General features: G+C 49.7%; 1 protein-coding gene across 2 annotated transcripts in view; it reads right to left on the minus strand.

Annotated features, from left to right (window-relative positions):
* Positions 1–19,345, minus strand: part of KIF3C (kinesin family member 3C) — a 32,145-nt gene extending 12,800 nt beyond the window's left edge. For both annotated transcript variants that reach the window (XM_038751297.1, XM_038751296.1), the window contains exon 1: positions 17,246–19,345. In XM_038751297.1, the coding sequence (XP_038607225.1) occupies positions 17,246–18,772 (1,527 nt within the window). In that variant the 5' untranslated portion in view covers positions 18,773–19,345. The remainder of the gene's footprint in view (positions 1–17,245) is intronic.
* Between the last annotated feature and the right edge of the window lie 2,161 nt (positions 19,346–21,506).

Genomic DNA, 21,506 nt, shown 5'->3' on the forward strand with positions numbered 1-21,506 from the left:
GAACCCAAGACTCCTCTTTCCCCCTCCCATGCTCTCTCCACTGGACTGCACTACCTTTCAGTCTGTCCCACTCTAGCAGTCCAGCGCAGGTCAGGTTTTCTCACTTTCTCAGAGCTTGAGACAACTTCCACCTTGGGGCAACCACCCGAGTCCTGGGCAGGATGAAAAGCATTTCCTCCCTTTCAACTAGATTTCTTATTCTGAAGAGAAACTGCCTCCCATCAGCTTGGTGGGGTAGGATGGGGAAGGGGAAGGATTAATGCCACCATGTCCCTAGGTCCCTGCTCCCATTGGATGTCTCTTTGGCTATCCTTAGTCCTGAGTGCTCAAGGTATATGGCTTATCTCCAGGACTCAACTCAGTCCTATTCTGCTCCCTATTTGTCTTCAAGGCCCCAGTCCACATTATAGAAGACTGGTACATGCTAAGGAGGCCCCAGACTTGGACCCAAGTGCCCTATCTGGCCCAGAAAGGAAGGCCTCAAGTAGGTGGCAAGCCTGTACAAACTGCCCTGGAATTTCACTGGCGAGCATAAAGAGATAAACTGTTATGGTACCACAGCAGGTGCCCCACCCAGTCGGGGCTGGCGGCAAACTATCCTGCTAATCCAGCTGGGTTGTCCAGTTTGCCAGAGATATCCCAATCATATAGGCCAAATCAGAATGATCTTTCTAGCTGATAGAGGGGGCGTCACCATTCCAGCTCCCTAATCTAACCAACTGACAATTCCTTCCCTTCCCTCCGGGATCTTTAGAACTGGGCCGGGATCTACAAGCATAAAAATCCCTCCTACCTCCCTACTCGTGAGTCGCCAACTTCAAGGTAAGGAACGATATCCTCGCAGGAGTTTGGCAGAAGCTTGGCCCCACTGGCAAAAGCTGCCTCGTGTTGAGCGACTGTCAAGAAGTCTGTGGAGAGGAATGGGAATGGATGGGAGAGAAGGGAAGGGGCAGGGAACAATCCTGGGTTTCTGGGTTCACCCTGGCCGGAAAGATATACTTTCCCTCAGTGCAGTTCTAAGACTAATATTATGATGGTATTTGTTAAGTGCTTACTATGTGCCATGCACTGTTAGAATAGCATAGCAAGTGCCTGGTCCTCTGTGACATGGGTCACGTTCAGACCCCAGACCTAGCAGAGGCTCAGGTAGTTAAGCTCTGATGTGCCCAGGGGAAAAGAGCAAACTTTGCTTCACTGCTTGACCACAGAAATGGGCACCCTCTGGTCTTTCTGCCCCAAGCAGCCAGAGCAGAGGAGAATCCCAGTATCTGCTAAGCCTCTGAAACTCATCCCACGGAAGAGGCTGACAAAGAGCTTTTCCTAAGCAAAGGAGATAGGCAAGCTTGGAGTGAGGAGTGCCCTGATTCTAGTGCTGAGCCCAGCCAACAGCCGGTCTTCATGAAATGGCTGTCCAGCACTTCTGCCCCCTGACAAACAGACTGAGGCACAAACCAGTGCCCTTCATTAGCCATTCCCACTGGAACCACTCTCTCTCCTCTTGCTGGGAAAAAGCAGAAAGGAATTAAACTGTCCTGAGGTGCAGGAGACCTGGATTCTAATTTTTACTTCACCTAAGTCAGTACAAACCCTAGGGGAGGTTTTGCAGTTTCTCTTTGTTACCCATTTCTCAGTAAAAAGTCCTTTCCCAGTCTCTTTCATCCTGGATTGTTCATTTTGAGGATCGGTGAGTTAATACCCTTAGGTTAATACTCTCAGGAAAACTGAGGAAAGCACAGAGCCAGTCTGGCCCATGATAGAACTAACATGCCCCAGTGCTAGGCTGGCCAGTCAACTGGTTTTTACAATGAATAATCCAGTCTTCAGCAGGTCTGTTTCATCTGGACTGTGAGCACACTGTTGGGTAGGGACTGTCTCTATATGTTGCCAACTTGTACTTCCCAAGCGCTTAGTACAATGGGAAGTAAGTTATTGAGCACAGTAAGTGCTTAATAAATACGATTGATTGATTGATTGAGCTGGTACCAGCATGGAAATGGGTGCTTTTATTTCTAGTTTTTCTTTTTTCATCACCAAGCTTCCCTCTACCTCAGCTCCTGGTGCAGAGTAATAATAATAATAATTGTGGCATTTGTTAAGTGCTTACTATATGCCAAGCACTGTTCTAAGCACTGGGTTAGATACAAAGTAACCAGGTTGGACACAATCCCCGTCCCAAATGGGTCTCACAGTCCTAATACTAATTTTACAGAAGAGGTAACTGAGGCACCGAGAAGTGATTTGCCCAAGGTCACACAGCAGATATGTGGCAAAGGCGGGATTAAAACCCACTTCCTCTGAGTTTCAGGTCTAAGGCTCAGACACGGCACCGGAGTTCACCCGGACCTGAGAAAGAAATGCAAAGGATGCAAAGCAAGTGAAGAGTTCTGGGGTCTCTGAGTCCTGCATGCCCGGGGTAATGCATATGTCATCTTGTGTGTCCCTTTGTCCAGTATTTGAGAGGGTTATCATTAATCACCTGACCCACTGCAGGTCCCTGTTAGTGTCAATCTGATCTGGCCTGGTTCCAGGTGCAGCATCCTGGAAACAGAAGTGCCTGGAAATTCACTTCCAGGGAGCTTGTGAGATTGCCCTATGGGCTATTGGGACCACGGGGCTTGAAAGGTTGACTCATAGATCCCTGGCTACAGCAGCCCACAGGCTGACTTTGCAAGCCCTAGAATGAAGTTTTTAGCCACTTCTTGCTTGGTTCCTCTGCAACTCCCACCTGAAATGGGAGTCTGTAAAGAACTGGCAGGGGAGGAGGGGTGTTGGGTTGTCCAGGATCAGCTTTATGCTGACCCGACTTGGTCCCAGGGCCTTGGGACCAATACAGAGGTGAAAAACACAGAGCTTGGCCTGACCCGAGCTCCAGAGTGTGAAGTCCACATCTGGCCTGTCTCCCAGCTGGTCTGACCTCATTTCCAAAGGAGGGGGGCCGCACATGTGTGGTGCCCCACCATTTCCCCAGCTCTGGATGAGAGGGGTAGGGATGAAGATCAGAAGGCCGGGGGTTGTCTGGAGAATCTTTCCCTTGTTTTCATGAATCAATGCTCCCTTTGTGATCTGGCCACTCGAAGTCCAGATGGGAGGAGCCTGCAGATATGACCTTGTTAGAGGCCTTTCTGGTTCAAAATGAGGCCAATATGATTAAAAGGTCGGGTGGGGGGTTGTGGTTGTTGGGAGTCCCAGGAGTGGGATTGTGTGGAGCATCCTAGGCCTGATTCTTGAGAGGGCAGGAGACAGGAGAGATCAGGATCTCTCTGTTCTGATACTGGGCGCCACCCCCCAACCACAAGAAATACCTGGCACAGCTGTTATCCTCATCTCCTTTCATCCTGATTTCCTAACTCCTAATTAATAATGGACTCACTGAAATAATTACATCGCCCAAGATTACCACAGTCAACCTCTAGTTTATCAGCACAACTTTCTCAGGGGCAGAGTAGAAAGCCCAGGGGAAAGGTAAGCATGTGGCCAAGTCTTGGGAATAGTGTCACAGTACGGCTGTGGCACGGGGCCTTTAGAAGGACTCTGGGAAAGGTAGACTATGACTCTGATCTCTAAATGCAAGCAGAACTGACAAACTCAGTGCTAAGAGACAAAGAAGTGAGGCCGAGCTGATCTTCAACTGCTGATTTGGAAAGCAAGGAGTCCGGAAAAGAGGGAGTCAGGCAAGTCATTCCCCCAGAAAGATGCCATCAGACGGACAAAAAAAATCAATCATCCGGGCAGACTCAAGAGGCAGTCAGTGCACGTTCCCAGCTCCTGCACCATCACACTCCAAGCCAGTTAACCTCTGAGGTTCTGGAGGAAAGGCCTCTAACAGCAATCAATCAATCAATCAATCAATCAATCGTATTTATTGAGCGCTTACTATGTGCAGAGCACTGTACTAAGCGCTTGGGAAGTACAAATTGGCAACACATAGAGACAGTCCCTACCCAACAGTGGGCTCACAGTCTAAAAGGGGGGGGGGGGGGGTAACAGCAGTAAGCGGATTGTATTCAAGCATTCATTGTAGCCTTTGAGCCCTCACATATGGTCAGACCAGCTCATGGAATAGGTCTGGGAGACTAATATTCTCTCATTTTCTTTTCCAACATGATTAGTTCAAACCTAGAGCAGGCTGGGAATGACTCAACGCTGTCCTCCGCTGTGAGGATCCCTCAAGACCCATGTTGGAAACCTTTGGCCAGGTGCTACAGGGGTGGATGTCAACTCCAGCGCTGGCCCAAGAAGTCAGCCCCGGCCAGGACAGAGAAACAATTGGCCAAATCACAGGGAGGGCATGTCAAGCTCCCTACCTTATGAGCTGATTGCTGATGGGACTTCAGAAGCAAGTTATGTTTTTTTGACCATCAGCCTAAATGCCTCCTTGCCCCACCCTGGTCTTTAAGGAAAGGGAAGGGATATCCCTCCCAAATACCAATTGAGTGAGCATTTCCTAGTCCCTCTTTATCCTCCAAATGACCAGGTCTATGATCCAACAAGACATTGCCCTATGTAAGCCCTGACTCTACTTTACCTAGTAACAGCCAATCACCCAACCTGTGATCCCCACTCTCCTAGGAGGGCCCTTCAGAAACCTGCAGACATCAGCTTCTGGGCTATAGGAGATAAAAGAGTGGGCAGAGAGAGGTAGGAGTAAGGAAGGAGGTATGGTCCAGAATGGGGCACCAGTCAAAGCATAAGGGACAACGCACCTGTTCTGGGACAAATTATTTCAAAGCAGGTGCTTTTTTTTTTTTCCAGCTCCCAGCTGCCAGCTGACCAGTCTTCCAAAACTTCACCATGGTGCAGGGGCTGGGCTGCCCCTCATGACACAGTGCGTGCCAAAGAGTAGACTTAGCCCTGATGTGGTGCCATCCCCCTTCCAAGGGTACGGTGCAGCGCCCAAACTACAGGTGTGCTGGGCAGCCAGGAGGCCACTAACAGCACAGTCTGCTCTCACAGCGAGCCGGCATGGCTCCGGGCAGGGCCTAGGGGCCTCTCCGAGCTGGAACGGGGGAATGCCGGCTCGCACTCATCATCATCATCAATCGTATTTACTGAGCGCTTACTGTGTGCACAGCACTGTACTAAGCGCTTGGGAAGTACAAATTGGCAACATATAGAGACATTCCCTACCCAACAGTGGGCTCACAGTCTAAAAGGCTCACACTCCTGCTCTTTCAGCCAGCATTACACGGCTTCCAGGCCGGCCCTCATACACTCCGAGCCGCAGGGACAGCCAGTTACTGCAGCAGTGGTTTTGAATAACTTCCTTCACTTTCCCCCACTCCCCACAAACAACCCCGGTCTGCCGGAAAGGCAGGCACTTTTAAATACCTCGGCTCTGCTCCCCGTTCTAGAATAAGTCCATTTTTAGAACGTAGAGCTCTTGCAATGACTTTGGGCTCCGAGGCACATCAGGCAGAAATCCAATTTGTTCTCGTCCCTACAGTGGCTGAGGCTAATGCTCAGCAAAGATCATTCCTGTTTCGTAGCATAAGAAACAGAGTTGCTCCCTAGTTCCCAATTGAGTGGACGATGACTAGACTCTCTCTTTGCCCTCCAGTTGCCTAATTGAAACCCATTAGATCTCACGCTTCTTGAAGGCAGAGAATGTGTGTCTCATTATTGTGCTTTCCCAAGCACTCTGTACAGTGCCTAACACTCAATAATGACATCCATTGACCTACTGATAAGGAGCATATCTGGCATCAATCATTCAGTGATATTTACAGAAGCAGTATGGCGTACTGGATAGGTCACGGGCCTGGGAGTAAGAAGGCCATGAGTTCTAATCCTGGCTCCTTCACTTGTCTGCTGTGTGAACCTGGGCAAGTCACTTCACTTCTCTGTGCCTCAATAACCTCATCAGTAAAATGGGGAGCGAGACTGTGAGCTCCACATGGGACAGGGACTGTGTCCAACACAATTTGCTTGTATCCACCCCAGTGCTTAGAACACAGTAAGCACACAGTAAGCTCTTAACAAATACCATAATTATTACTATTATTTACTGAGCACTTAATTTGTGCATAACACTGTACTAAGTACTTGGGAAAAGTAAAATAATGGAGTTGGTAGACACAATCCCTCTTCACAGGGAGCTTAAAGTTTCCAGGGGGAGACAGACATTAAAGTGGACAGAAGCATGGGTTCAGGAGTCAAGAGCCCAAGGTTCTAGTTCTTGCTCCATGAATGAACTTTTCCCCTGACTCACCGAGTGACCTCTCCAAAAAGCCACAGTCTCACTTGGGACCTTGGTTTCCCTCCCTGTAAAATGGGAAGAAAAAGTGGTGCTCCCAGGTGCCTCCCAAGGGAGATCTGAGTGGCTCCTGGGCTTCCACTGGCAGGTCTTCTCTCCTCCCCAGAGCCGAGGCCAGGGTAGTTAGTCCAACCTCCAGCCAGGCAGAGGTTATTTCTATTCATTCAGCACCTGGACTGCTGCAATCTCACGAATGAATAATGATGATGATGCTCAGAATTGAGGAACTTCTGACCCAATGAAGGGTTTTTAGAGGCTGTCTTGCTGGAGCACTCAAAAGACCTGTCTCCTAACTCTGCCATTCCTGCTCTGAGGCTCATAGGCTTCAAAGGGCTCCAGGGGCTCCAGAGCCTTGCACAGAAAAGCAGATTGGACACAGTTACCTTAGGTCTACGTCTATCAAGGCTGCTTTCCAGGCTTTTTCTCCTGCTGCAACCAGGGCACAGTAAGGGCATTATCATAGCCGGTTCAGATATTCTTGGAATAGCTGGGGGCTGGGAATGACTGAGAAAGTTATGACAATGCACTTATTGCTCCCACTGAGCAAGATACCACCCAAATAACTTAAAAGCCCTGATGCAGATTATATCCAATTGACCTTGGTTCTAGATAAAGCTATTCTTGTCTTATGGCCCCTCCTGCTCCCTTTAAGTCTTCTGAAAGCAGTGACAAAGAACTCTCTCTTCCAGGTTTCCTAACCCTCTCTAAAGTTTTCAGTGGATGTTGCTTATTTCAGGGTGCCTTCAGCTTTGTGGGGGCCCTTTGGGTCTGACACCCAGTCCCCATTAGGCCACACTGCCTCTTGGAATCTCGTTAAAGGGTTTTCCTTTCAAACACACGTGCCACAGTCAAGAGCTTCCTTCCCAGTTGCTATAATAAACAATGGTATGGAAATGTTTATTCAAAAATGTGAAAATGTGAACAAATTGTTCATCCATTAACTGTCTGGTAAAGAGCCATCCAGAAGTGAACCGGGGTCAGAGACATAAGAATAAAAGAAGATACACAATACTTTTCTAGGCCAGATTAATGATCCAGCTGCCAGGATTCTGTCTCTAACACAAAAAACAAAGGATACTGGTAATAATAATAATAATGGTATTTGTTAAGCGCTTACTATGTGCAAAGCACTGTTCAAAGCACTGGGGGGATACCAGGTGATCAGGTTGTCCCACGTGGGACTCAACTGAGGCACAGAGAAGTTAAGTGACTTGCCCAAAGTCACACAGCTGACAAGTGGCGGAGTTGGGATTAGAACCCATGACCTCTGACTCCCAAGCCCACGCTCTTTCCACTGAGCCACGCTGCTTCTCTAAGGGCCATGTGAAGGTTAACTGTTTGGACATTCATCTCAAGGTTAACCAAGTAATATCTTCCACTTTTTCTTCTCTATCCCTAATTTTCCTTCAAAAAAACCCCATTATGGACCTCTACTCCAGATATTTATCCAAGCCCTTCATAAAAGCGAACCTATTAATATTTTTGCTTACACAACTGCCTAAAGTAACAAATTCCACCTGCTTACCACCAGTGGTATGAAGTGTTTCCTTTTGTTTGTTTTGATCCCGTCCCCTTAAAGCTTCAATGAGGACTTCCTGGTGTCACGCTGGATTTAATGAATGACAATTCTGTGTTTGCCCTGCGCTGCCCATACTCTTCTAGATTTTGTATATCCCTCAGCCTTTAGCCTTTCGGATGGATGAATCCTAATGTTTTGGGTCTACCCTCATAAACAAGCAGCTCTATCTCTCCTTTCGGTCCCATGGGATAGCATCCCAGGCTGTTCAGGAAGGTCAGAACCAATGAAATTCTGGGTCCAAAATTTCCCCAACCCCCAGTTCTGACCCCCCCAGCTACAGGTAGGAGGAGGCTGTCTGCCAACTCCATTTCTAGAAATGATAATCCCACTTCAATTGATCCCCATCTCTTGTATCTAGAGAAGTCATATAAATGTCATCTCTGGGATTCCTCCTTGCCATCTGATCTAGTAAATTCCCCCAAAATTGTCAAGCATTGGTTCCTGGCTCTTCCAGTCATGAAGCCCAGGTCCCTCCTGATCTCTTTAGGTGGTCAGGAGCTCTAGAAGTGGGAAGGAAAAAAAACGGGGGAGGGTTAAGCCTCCTGCCCATTTCCCTTGGGGGTCTTGTAAACAATGGTAAGTTAAAAACACACATGTTCAGGAGCTATAAGGAAGGAGAATGGACGAATAATCACTTCTGCTCCACCAAAAGGTACACGGCTTGTATCTTCTCAAAAGAAAAAGCGCAGTGGACTGAGTATTTACCACTCCTTGTCCGTGGTGTCAGTATGCTTGCCCCACTACCCTGTCATGAAATGGATGGGGGAAGAGGAAGATTAGTGGGGTTTGAAGAGTGGAAGCTTGGACAGGGGTGGGGACCCTAAGAAGCAGAGAGGACTGGGGCAGTAGCCTGAGGCAATGGTGTTCAAATTCTCCACCCTAGGCCATGCAGCTAAGCTGATGTAGGTAAAAATTGACCATTGGGTTCTGCTTATGATGTGTGGTGGGGAGGGAGCTGAGCTGCTCTTGTTGGAGGCCAACTGGTGCTAATATGGGAGTTTTCAGGAGAAGGTGCACCTCCAGCCTCCCTTTCAAGCAAAGACTTCATTCATTCATCCATCCATCCATCCATTCAATTGTATTTATTGAGCACTTACTGTGTGCAAAGCACTGTACTAAGTGCTTGGGACAGTAAAGTATTAAAACAAACCAACACATTCCTGCCCACAACGAGCTCACAGTCTAGAGGATGTTTCCTGTATTCAGAACAAAAGGGACTGTGCCTACTTCTGCCAAGGAACAAGGAAGCTACAGGTTCCCAGGGCCTTATTGGCATGCGAGGGACTTTGGAGCATCAATCTGCACTCCCAGCCTCGCTGTTCCCTGCTTCTCTGCATAGGGTGGAGTCCCCAAAGGCCAGAGACTCCATTCATTCATTCATTCAATCGTATTTACTGAGTGCTTGCTTTGTGCAGAGCACTATACTAAGCGCTTGAAAGGCTGCTGCTTCAGTTAGGGCTTGCATGCTGGGTTACTGAAGACTCTTTTCTGTCCTCTCACCAGTTCTTCCAGGGAGACCCTAGGCTGAGTGAGTTCCCAGCTGCCAACTTATCCCAGAAAGCAGGGGTTATATTGTACCTTGACGGGGGCAGGGCTACAGCCCCTCAATCCCTCCCCTCAAACCACCCTGCAAATCTTGGAATTTCAGGGCCAGCTGCTCTGCTTCTGCCCTCATCTTCATGGGAAAAGGGGCACTGGAGGGGAGGGTATAAGTCTTCAAGCTAAAGGAAGAAAAAGGTAGAGAGAACAGAAAGGAGGGAAAAGTGAGGAAAAAGCAAATACAAAGGTAAAAGGAAAAATAAAATAAGAGAAAGCAGGAGATTCTGGTCTATATGAAATGCCCAGGAATATGGAAAAAGTATGCTAGCAGACAAGTAAAAATGAAAGAGGAATAAGGGAGAGTGATAAAGAACAGAAAAGAAAAAAGAGTAAGGAGCAGAATCATCAGCATGGCTCAGTGGTAAGAGCATGGGCTTTGGAGTCAGAGGTCATGGGTTCAAATCCCAGCTCTGCCAATTGTCAGCTGTGTGACTTTGGGCAAGTCACTTAACTTCTCTGTGCCTCTGTTACCTCATCTGTAAAATGGGGATGAAGACTGTGAGCTCCCCGTGGGACAACCCGATCAACCTGTGACCACCCCAGCGCTTAGAACGGTGCTTTGCACATAGTAAGCGCTTAATAAATGCCATCATTATTATTAGCATTATTATCAGCAAGGAGAACAAAGTGATTCCAGAGAGTACTAGCCAGGGATCTAAATGGAAGAGTGGGAGAAAGTGAGGCATCAGGGAAAGGGGGACTAGGCAGATCACAACACTGATTGTGGGTGGGAGAGGGATTAAGACAGGGTTAGGTAGGTTTATCTAAATTTTAGAATCATTAATTAAAACTCGGATAATTGCCTTTTGGAAGATCCACCCCAGAAAGGCTACCCTCAAGAAACCCTGCTTTAAGAGTCCCATCCCCAGATCCCATTCTCACTACCATTCACGATTGACTTCACCAATCTGCCCCCCTCCTCCAACCTCTATGTATTCCCCTCCTCTAATACAAATTGCTCTCCCATCCCATTGTTCACGCCTGTCTTCTCCCAGAACCCATTACTTGAGCCCCTCTACAAACCCAACTCAAGCCAAATCTCTGACTGCCCACTCCACTGTTGCCCTAGCCTAAAGCAACTGGATTATTCATGAATCAATGTGGGGCAAAACCAACAAAGACCATGACAATGATTTCAGGTGTCTGACTTGCTCCCTTTATTCATTCATTCATTCATTCGTATTTATTGAGCGCTTACTATGTGCAAAGCACTGTTCTAAGCGCTGGGGGGGATACAAGGGGATCAGGTTGTCCCACGTGGGGCTCACAGTCTTAATCCTCATTTTACAGATGAGGGAACTGAGGCCCAGAGAAGTGAAGTGACTTGCCCAAAGTCACACGGCTAACAATTGGCAGAGCTGGGATTCGAACCCATGACCTCTGACTCCAAAGCCCGGGCTCTTCCCACTGAGCCACGCCGCTCTATTCATCCCCCTCCCAGCCCCACAGCACTTATGTACATACCTGTAATTTATTTATTCATATTCATGTCTGTCTCCCCTTCTAGACTCTAAGCTCGTTGTGGGCAGGGAATGTGTCTGTTAATTATTATACTATACTCTCCCAACCATTTAGTACAGTGCTCTATACAAAGTAAGCGCTCAATAAATATGACTGAACTGACTGAATGAATGAACGAATGAATAGTGCACTGTGACTTGAGGAAATCCAGGAGAGGGACTGGGAGGAGAAGATGTGCCGGAATGCCATGGGCCCTATTGAGAAGGGAAAAAGGATGAGAGGTTGATCTTTAGGCAGGCTCCAGGGATTGTCTCCCCCTTTTAGACTGTGAGCCCACTGTTGGGTGGGGACTGTCTCTTTATGTTGCCAATTTGTACTTCCCAAGCGCTTAGTACAGTGCTCTGCACATAGTAAGCACTCAATAAATACAATTGATGATGATGATGATGATTAGAAATGTTGAGGAAAGAGATAGTTGCATATCCCAGGCCTTTTGTTCTTCTCCCCACTCCCACTCACTTTAGGATACTAATAATAAATAATATTTATTGAACATTTACTGTGTGCAGAGCACTGTATCAAGGAGATTACATAAAACAGACTTGGTAAACATAGTCCCTGCCCAAAATGAGAATAAGAAAAATAATAATTATTGTACCTGTTAAACACTAATGGTGTGCCAAGCACTGTACTACGTGCTGGGGTAGATACAAATGCTTAGTACAGTGCTCTGCAAACAGTAAGCACTCAATAAATATGATTGAATGATTGAATGAATACAAGATAATCAGGTTCAACACAGTCCCTGTCCCACATGGGGCTCACAGTTTCAATAGGAGCGAGTCGGATTTAATCCCCATTTTACAAATGAGTTAACTGAGGCAAGGAGAAGTGAAGTGACTTGCCCATGGTCACAGAGCCAACACGAGGCAGAGTCAGGATTAGAACCCAGGTCCTCGGGCAGCTTCTCCTGCAGCTGCAGTCATCTATTCCCCAAAGAGGTAAGGCCCCAAGCAGGGGGGCAACCCATTAAATGGGTTCAGGATCAATCAATCAATCAATCGTATTTATTGAGTGCTTACTGTGTGCAGAGCACTGTACTAAGCGCTTGGGAAGTACAAGCTGGCAACATATAGAGACGGTCCCTACCCAACAGTGGGCTCACAGTCTAGGATCAGTCACAAACATGCATCCCAGACGGCCAGGCACAATGGTGACAAACAGAGGGGCCAGGGTGCAGGGCCACGGGCCAGACTGGGGTGACCACTCTCTCTCCCACCACCCCTGCCTTGATTCTAGACCTGAACTTAGCAGCCAAGGTTAGTAAGGGGTCCTGGTTATTCGAATCAGAACTGCAACTGAAAACCCCTTTTTAGGTCAGAGATTGTCAGGTTGGTTTCCTATTTTTGCTGCATTATTTCCATTTCTTTCCCTCCCACCCTGCTCCCCAACAAAATGTCATTACAAAAGACAAACTGTGCAATATAGGACATTTTCTGCAGCCTTTTACCAAGTAGGACAGAAAGTTGAAATATGGAACATCTTGTCTCTTTATTGTAGCCCCAATTACCTACCCTCAGAATAACTACAATCAACTCCACTCTTTCTGGTATTGTGATATTCTTTGCCCTCACTCCCTTTGCTGGGGTCCTAATCGCCCCATCTGTTTCTCCCACTCGATGCCTAGGATGGGCAGATGTCTCTGGAGTAAGACTAGACCCCTCGTTAACTACTGCCACTAGAAATTCATGTTCTCTTCCATCAGCTCTGCCTTGCCAACTGCAGGGCACAATTCGACCTCTCTTGTACAGTCCATTGCCAGCTCATTTCAACCTCCTACTGAAGCCTAAAACCTTTTTTCTACTTGAGAGCCTCTGCTTAAGGACCTCCCAAACCTCACTGTACAAACTGCAGAGTTTATATGCTGGGGACATTCCGTTTTTCTTTAACTAGATGCTATTAATCTTGCAAAATTTAGAAGATTCTACGCTTCTTGAAAATGGGGATTGTTTCTGATCTATACTCTACAACACGCCCCTCCAAATGCCCAAGGAATCTAATGGCGCTCTATGTGAGCCTTGATAATTGATGTGCACGCAAACAGACACACCAGGAGACACATTACCACAGAAACAGAAAGTGACGCTCACACAGAAGCACAAAAAGACTGAAAGCCAGACAAGACGCTCACACAGAAGCACAAAAAGACTGAAAGCCAGACAAGAGAAAGAGAGAGAGAGAGAAAAAATCGGTTGAGATGTGCATACAGCACACTGGAAATGTAGAACAAAGAGAACTAGGGTATCCAGGGGTGGCAGGGGACAGCAAGAGAAACACAAAGTGAGAGCAACAGCAAAAAGAGAGACAGAAAGAAGGAATGGCTGACTGAGCGTTTGGGGCTTGGGCTGCAACTTCTCCCAAAGGCTGAGTGCGACACAAGCAGTGTGAGGAGGAAAGGGGAAATATGCTACAACAAATAGGGAAGGGAAGTCAGTTGGGACAAGATGGAGATTCTGCCCAGCAAGAGGTAGCAGGCAGATAGACCCTCATGCAAAGGCAACTATGGCAACCAGAAGGAAGAAAGAACTGAGCACGGAGCTTGGACATTACAGAGAACAGAAGTTGACCTCGAATCCTCCCAACCCCATTTCAGAGAGCTGGGTGCAGGAATAGCTCTGGCCTGTCTAAAAACAGCTGCAGAGGGAGGTGGGGTGACGGGGAGAGCGCGGCCTGAAAGAACCGATCCCAGAATATGAGGGATTTGAATCTCGATGGGAAGGTCACTTGGGTCAGCTCTCCTTGTCGGCTTGATCTCGTAACCTCCAACTTCACCTCTTGAATTTTCTGCATTGACTATGGGTTCCTCACCAACCCCCTGCCTAAGTCAGCCCCTTTCCCACCTTCTCTGGTTGGGGAGGGGGTGAAAATTGATCCTGGCGTTTATTAAACACTTACACTGTTCCAAGGTCTCGGCTAAGTGGGGATCGCAGCCTGAGAAAGAGAGGGAGGGCATAAATCTTATCCCCATTTTACAGGTGGAGAAACTGAGGCTAACAGGCACAGAGAGGCTAAATGGCATGCCCAAAAATCTCACAGCAAATACATGGAGGAGCTGGGACTAGAAGCCACATCTTCTGACTCCCAGATAAGGGTTCTCCCAAAACACCCTCGACCCCCAAATTATTTAGGTAGCTCTTTTCTGAGCTTTTTCAATGTAAAGCTGAGGATTCAGAGCTTGGCAGTGCCCTGAGGGGCAGACGGCCAGAAACGAGGGGCACCGTTTGCCCCCGTTCCCGGATATAAGCGTGGCTCAGTGGAAAGAGCACGGGTTTGGGAGTCAGAGGTCATGGGTCCTAATCCCGGCTCTGCCACTTGTCATCATCATCATCATCAATTGTATTTATTGAGCGCTTACTATGTGCAGAGCACTGTACTAAGCGCTTGGGAAGTACAAATTGGCAACATCTAGAGACAGTCCCTACCCAACAGTGGGCTCACAGTCTAAAAGGGGAAGACAGAGAACAAAACCAAACATACTAACAAAATAAAATAAATAGAATAGATATGTACAAGTAAAATAAATAAATAAATAAATAGAGTAATAAATATGTACAAACATATATACATATATATAGGTGCTGTGGGGAAGGGAAGGAGGTAAGAAGGGGGGAATGGAGAGGGGGACGAGGGGGAGAGCCGTATGACTTTGGGCACGTCACTTAATTTCTCTGTGCCTCAGCTCCCTTATCCATAAAATGGAGATTAAGACTGTGAGCCCCACGTGGGACAACCTGATCACCTTGGATCCTCCCCAGCGCTTAGAACAGTGCTTTGCACATAGTAAGCGCTTAACAAATGCCATCATCATCATCATTATTATTATTATTACATAAGCCTTGCTGGGTGAAGTTCCTCTTAGGGAAGCTTGTGAACCATAACTGAGGACTGAGAAGCCGAAAGGCCCGGTAGAAAGAGCATGGGCCCGGGAACCAGAGGACCTGGGTTCTAATCTGCCTGATGTATGATGTTGGGCAACTCGCTTAACATCTCTGGGCCTCAGTTTTCTCATCTGTAAAATGGAGAGTAAATACCTGTCCTCCCTCCCCCTTAGACTCTGAGTCCCCTGTGGGAAAGGTTCTGTGCCTAACCTGATTATCATATACCAACCCAATCTTTGGCACATAGTAAGCACTTAATAAATACTACCATCGATTATTATTGACCTCAGGAAACCTGATCCCTAACGCCCTGAGCAAGCCCTTCTTTGCTAAGGATCCTAAAACACTGAATAGTTACCCCTCGCCTACTACCCAGAGCTGTGAGAAGCATGATGGCCTAATAAGAGTATGGGTCTGGGATTCAGAAGGACCTGGGTTCTAATCTCAGCTCTGCTACTTGCCTGCCGTGTGACCTAGGGCGAGTCACTTAACTTCTCTGTGCCTGCTACCTCACCTGTAAAAATGGGGATTAAGACTATGAACCCCACGTGGGACATGGATAGTGTCGGACCTGATTAGCTTGTATCTACACCAGGGCATAGTATAGTGCCTGGCACATAATAAGCGCTTAACAAATACCATAGGAGAAAAAAATATATTATTTTCATTTAGTAGGTGGAAAACAGAGTCTTGTGAGCTCACTGTGGGCAGGGAATGTGTCTACCACCTCTGTTGTACTCTCCCAAGCACTTAGTACAGTGCTCTGCCCCCAGTAATTGCTCAAGAAACACAATTGATTGAGGGAAGAAATAAGTCCCAGGTCAAAAGTAAGCAAGTGGCATAAGCATAAGAAGAGTCCTGATTCTCAGCTCTTTGTTCTCTCTTGTTTGTTTGTTTCTCTTGGACAGCCAAGTCAGTGCTCTTTCTGTCTTTGAGTGTTTCCCTTCGGTGGCCCACAGCCTGAAGCACTACTTGAAGACCATTGCCATGTCCTGCCCTCTCTAACTCAGCTGTCACTTCCACAGTGGGTGGGACAACCAACCAATAAACCCAGAACAGAGAACTAAAATATCACTTACAACCTTTATAGCATAAATAAACACATAACAACCCCCGCCACCCATATACCACCTAAAGCAAAGAAAACATTTTTCCTTAATAATGTAAATGCAAAGAAGTCAGCCCCTAACCACAGACTGGACCCTAACCAGTCACTCTACCCAATTCCTTTGCCAGGAACTGGGGTGAGGTGGGAGCAGGAGGTGTGGAGGGTGGGGGGGTTTCCCCCATCTCCAAGCAGAGACTGTTTATACAGTGTTTTGCACACAGTAAGGGCTCAATAAATATGATTGAATGAATGACTAAAATGGTGAAGGGGGCAAAGGGAAGAGAATGATTCTGAAAGGAGGAGGAACTCACAGGATTTGCACAAAAACCCTGCTGTTTGATGTAGGTGCTGACTCCGGGGTTGTTTTTCCTGCCCAGGGTCCAGAGATCACGGTTCGGGAGCAGTTTTCATAAACCGAAAAACAAAATAAATGCAGCTCGGCTGATGCCCCCTCTCCTGCCCTCCAAACCCATAACCAAGGCTCCCCAGCCTTGCTGGTGACCACCCCCCTGCAGCTCTGCAGTTCCTCTAGACCCTCAGACCAGAGAATCCCTAGAATCACAAGCCTTTTATTCTTCTCTTGATCCCACAGAAATGCTGGGCAGGGGCCCTACCCTTTTGCATTAAGTCCCACCTCATCTCTGAGATTTTACCCCCAGCTAGCCACAGTGCGGCACACTGATGCCCCCAAAAAGAGCCCCTGTGGGGCCTGAGTTTCGCACTCAGGCTGTTTTCTTTCTCAAGTCAGATCCCCTGAAAGCCTCCCTTCACTCACTCGGTCCAACAATCAAATCAGTGGCATTTATTGAGAGTTTACTGGTTGACAGCACTTTCCTTATCACGCCCCTGGGTAGGGAACCAACCCTCCAGCCTCCAGAGGTCCTCTGCCACCCCACCTCCAAGGATTTCCCCTCCACCCTCTGAAAGATGTCCGGCAGAAGGGAGTGATGTGAAACCGGGGGAGGATGGGGCAGAAGGCAGGGCAAATGGGAGGCAGGATGAGGCCACGAGTCCTGCTTAGACGGCCAAGCTCATTAGCTGGTACCAGAATGGTACGGGCAGATGCCCAAGCAGCTGCTTTCTTGGAAGTGGGAGGGCAAGGAGGGATTTTTACCAGGCGTGACTGGGGGCGGGGGAGAGGAAAACAAGTGAGACTAGCCCACTGACAAGCACGCTCCTCTGGCCCCACAAACAAGTGGGCGATAGCCGGGCACTGGCCGAACCCTGGGACTCACCATAAATGCTAAAAACAAAGGCCCAGAGGCAGCTCTGGCAGTCCAAGCTCCTTCCCCCCCAGAGACCCTCACCTTGTACTTGGTAGCAAGAAGCTCCAGGGCCTCCTGTTCGCGCCGCAGGTCCTCGATCATCTTCTCCTTCTCTTCCAGCAGCTTCTGCTTCTCTTCGCTCACCAGGCTGTGATCATCCTGGATGGCGGCCTTCTCCTCCTCCAGTCTCTCCTTCTGCTCCTGCAGGTAATTCTCCACGTTATTCTCCAGTGCGGTCTCCACAATGGGCTGGGGAGGGTGGGTGTTATTGTTGTTATCATCCTCCTCCTCTGCCACCCAGGCCTCCCGCAAGGGAGCCTCTGGGCCCCCTTCATCGGCCGCGGCCTTCTTCCGTCGGCTGCTCCTCCGCCGCGGCCTCTTCCCCAGCATACCCCTCTTCTCCAACTGGGCCTTGAGCCGGGCGATCTCCTCCTGGAATTCCCGCAACAGGGTGTCCTTGGGGTCCTCGTTCACCCGTGGCTTGTTCTTGATGTTTTTGGCCCGGTTGGCGAAGCGCAGGGTCGACAGGCTCTCGTCGTAGCTGTGGGAGGCTGGCCCCACGGTGGCTACCATGATGGTCTTGGCATTGCCCCCCAGAGAGTCCTGCAGCAGCCGGGTGAGCTTGGAGTCTCTGTAGGGGATGTGGGTGCTCTTGCCATCCACGAGGGCCGAGATGACGTTGCCCAGCGCGGAGAGGGACAGGTTGATCTTTGACGCCTCCTTGGGCCGTTCCCCGCCGCCACCGCCTCCCCCGCCGCCCCCCAGGGCCTGGGCGGCGCCGCCTCCGCCTGGGCTGGGCCCGGCTTTGCCCTGCCGCTCGCTGCCTGCCAGATCGACCAAGTTGAGCTTGCCCACGCGGATGTGATCCTGGCCATCCGACCCCTGCTCGCTGCACTCGATGGTGATGACGAAGATGGCGTGGGAGCGGGAGCTGACCTCGTTCATGTGCGTGCTGCCCACGGCCCGGGCTTGGTTCCCCAGGTTCATCACGTGCTCGATCTCTTTGACGTTCTTGGTGACAAAGGACGAGAGGTCCTTGATGTACACGCCCGTCTCGGGGTTCTCCTTCAGGTCGAGCCTCTTACCGGGTTCCTTGGAGAGCAGGTCACGAATCTCCTCTTGGTAGATCTCCAGGTAGGAGGCCCGCACCAGGTACTGCTGGTTCTGGGAGCGGGAGATGTGGGTGAAGATGTGCTCGAAGGCATTGGGGATAACCCCGCGCTGCTCGGGTTCAGCCCAAGTGCCCTGCATGGTGTAGGTCTTGCCCGTGCCCGTCTGGCCGTAAGCGAGCACGGTGCCGTTGAAGCCCTGCAGCACCGAATCGATCAGCGGCCGCACCGTCTCGTCGTACAGGTCGGCCTGCTTGGAGCTGGCATCGTACACGGCATCGAAGGTGAAGGTCTTGGGCAGCTCGCCTGGGGTGGCCCGGGGGCTCCGAAGAGTCACCTGCCCCAGCTTCACGTCCATCTCCAGGATCTGTTCCGAGCCAGCAGCCTCCTCCTTCCTGCTCATGGGTCGGCACCGAGCCACCACCTTCAGGGCCTCGCTCTGCTTGGCTTTATTAGCCATCTTGCCACTGCCCCTCTCTCCTTCCCGCCCTCCCCGGCGACCCCTCTGCCGACTCCCACCTGAAAGGCCTCCCTGCCCTTCCTAGGAGCGGATCAGCTGGGCTCCTCAGACCTGCATGCGGGGAGGGCTGGCAGGGTGGTGGCTGTCCCTGCTGCTGCAGCTGCTGCAATCCCTGCCTCCGAAGCCGCCACTCGTCGCTGCCCGGGGGCCGGGGGCGAGGGAGGGGGCGGAATTAGGCAGAATTCCCCGGCAGCAACCGTGGCGATGCCCACTGAGAGGCGGCACCCAAAGCCCGCCTCATCCTGGGCACCGGGGAACCGCAGCGGTAAACAGCCACGCCAACAATGAGCTCGAGGAGGAAGAGAAGAAGAAGAGCGGTGGGCGGTGGGGAGCCTGTCTCCCTCCTCCTCCTCCTCCTCCTTCAGGCTCCCGGGGATGAGCTGAGGATCTGGGTGGTCCTGGGCGCGATCCTGGATGGGCCTTCAAAGCGGGCGGAGAGGAGGCACCTGGATTATCCTCGCCGGGAGGGATGCTCATTCATTGCAGCATTCCTGCTGCCACCACCGGAGAATAAGAGAGAAAAACAGAGGGGATGGGGCGGAGCAGAAGCTGGGGGGTGGGACGTGGGGGAGGTGGGGGGATGTTGTCGCTGCTGCTGCTGCTGCTGCTGTTCTAGTCCGATGCCTTTGGGGGGGCCGTGGGTGGAGGAGGAAGGGAGGAAGGGAAAAGAGGGAGCTTGGCCTGATTTGCCGGGAAAGGAATAAACTGCAATCTCCCCCACCCCCTTCGCTCGCACACAACAAGCTCCTCTTGTTCCCGAGCCCCTGCCCGCCCCCGGGTTGCTGGCTTGCATCAGTCCAACCCCACCCCATGTCCAGTCAGTGCCACCACCCACCCTTACCCCCCGGGGCTGTTGCCGGGGCATGCTGGGATTTGTAGTCCTGCCTTTGTTGTCGGGTTCCCCATCCCCACTCCTGGCTGCCTCCCTGGGAAGTCGGGGATCCCAAGGGGGCTCCCGGAGCCGCATCCCACCCCGAGGCTTTGTGGGAAAATCAGCTTCCTGCCATTGTGTTTGTGTGTGTGTGTGTGTGTTTGTGTGTGTATGGGGAGGGAGGGAAATATATCCCAGTGTGGGAGCCATCTATTTCCTAACCAAGTGGGATCTCTCCAGCCCCATTCCCTCACATTGAGGGTTGTCTCCACGGGAATTCTCTTGCCTGCCTGATTTTCCTGCTGCTGTTCTCGGCCTCCCCGCCAACCCCACCACCACCACCGACCTACTCCCTGCTTCAAATGCCTTCCATTTGTCTGTCACAGCCCCGCTGTCAACCTGGTGGAAAAGGTGGCTTTTTTTTTTTATAAGTGGGGAGGACTGGGGTTTGGTCAACCTGACGTAGGAGGATTTTTCAGACAGAGGTAGGGTGCCACTGACAGCCCTCCCGAATACAACATGAGATGTACATGACATAACATGCCTTATGCTGTGCATACAGCATAATGTGATGATGTCATAGGCCCCAATTTTCAAAGAGGATGGAAATGTCAGGCTATTTTAGAGGGTTCCCCCAGGGGACCACCTGGGCTTCCCACTTGCTCCAGAGCTTCTGCATTCCCCTCCCAGGTTAATGTGAAGTTGGGTGCAGAATCCAACTCCAAATCCAAATTTGGGAGCAGGAGTCATGGCTGAGGGAGGCTCAGAACCAAAAATAAAAATCCAGACGCTGGACAGGGGAGAGAGACCAACCTTAAATCAGACTGCCTAGCATAAGATTTGAAGAATGGCTATCCTAGGCAAGGAGAAAGGCGTAAGCAATGGGTCGAAAGTGGAAGAGCCAAGAGGAAGGGACCATCTGTACTTGGAAGAAATGAAGGGCAAGAGCTAGGGTGTAGCAGAAGACGTGAGCACGTAAGTGGGGTGTGGATATGGAGTCAGCCGAAGGTTTTAGGTAGGAAGTTGAGGAGATCATCATCATCATCATCATCAATCGTATTTATTGAGCGCTTACTGTGTGCTAAGCGCTTGGGAAGTACAAGTTGGCAACATACAGAGACAGTCCCTACCCAACAGTGGGCTCACAGTCTAAAAGGGGGAGACAGAGAACAAAACCAAACATACTAACAGAATAAAATAAATAGAATAGATATGAGATCAATTTTGGAACTATTAAGTTCAAGGTGCCAGTGAGACATCCAGATGGAAAGGTCACAAAGGCAAGAGGAAAAATGAGATTGTTGAGTAGGTGAGTGGTCAGGGTCAAAAACTGTAGATTTGGTTGTTTTGGTTCCCGTGCGTATACAGAAGTCTAGAGACTAATCAGTCGTTCTCAAGCATTGCCCTCGGAAAGCTTTCTCTCATCCTGAGACTCTCTAGTCCTGCTTTCCGCTTTCTGTAATTCTTCTCTAATTCTATATTCCACCACCTCCAACCTTCTGTTCCTTTTCTTCCCTGGTTTCCCTTCCTTTCCCACTGCTGGTTCCCAGCTCCCTCTCCTGGTTGCATTTTTTTTTTTTTTCATGTACCATTTCTATGAAGAAGGCTGAAAACGAGCTGACTCACTCTATGGCTGGGGCTGAAACTAAAAACCCGCACACCCGCAATTAACCCGACCGGACCTAGCCCGTGGGTGTCTGCAGCAGAGTTGTAGGTTGGGTGGGGTAAACAGACTTTCTTTACAGGTTTGGGGTGGGTGTCTGGTTGGGCGTGGGTACAAAATGTAGTACCTGTGCATCATCA

The sequence above is a fragment of the Tachyglossus aculeatus genome, chromosome 9 (assembly GCF_015852505.1).
Source record: "Tachyglossus aculeatus isolate mTacAcu1 chromosome 9, mTacAcu1.pri, whole genome shotgun sequence".
Taxonomy (NCBI): Eukaryota; Metazoa; Chordata; class Mammalia; order Monotremata; family Tachyglossidae; genus Tachyglossus; species Tachyglossus aculeatus.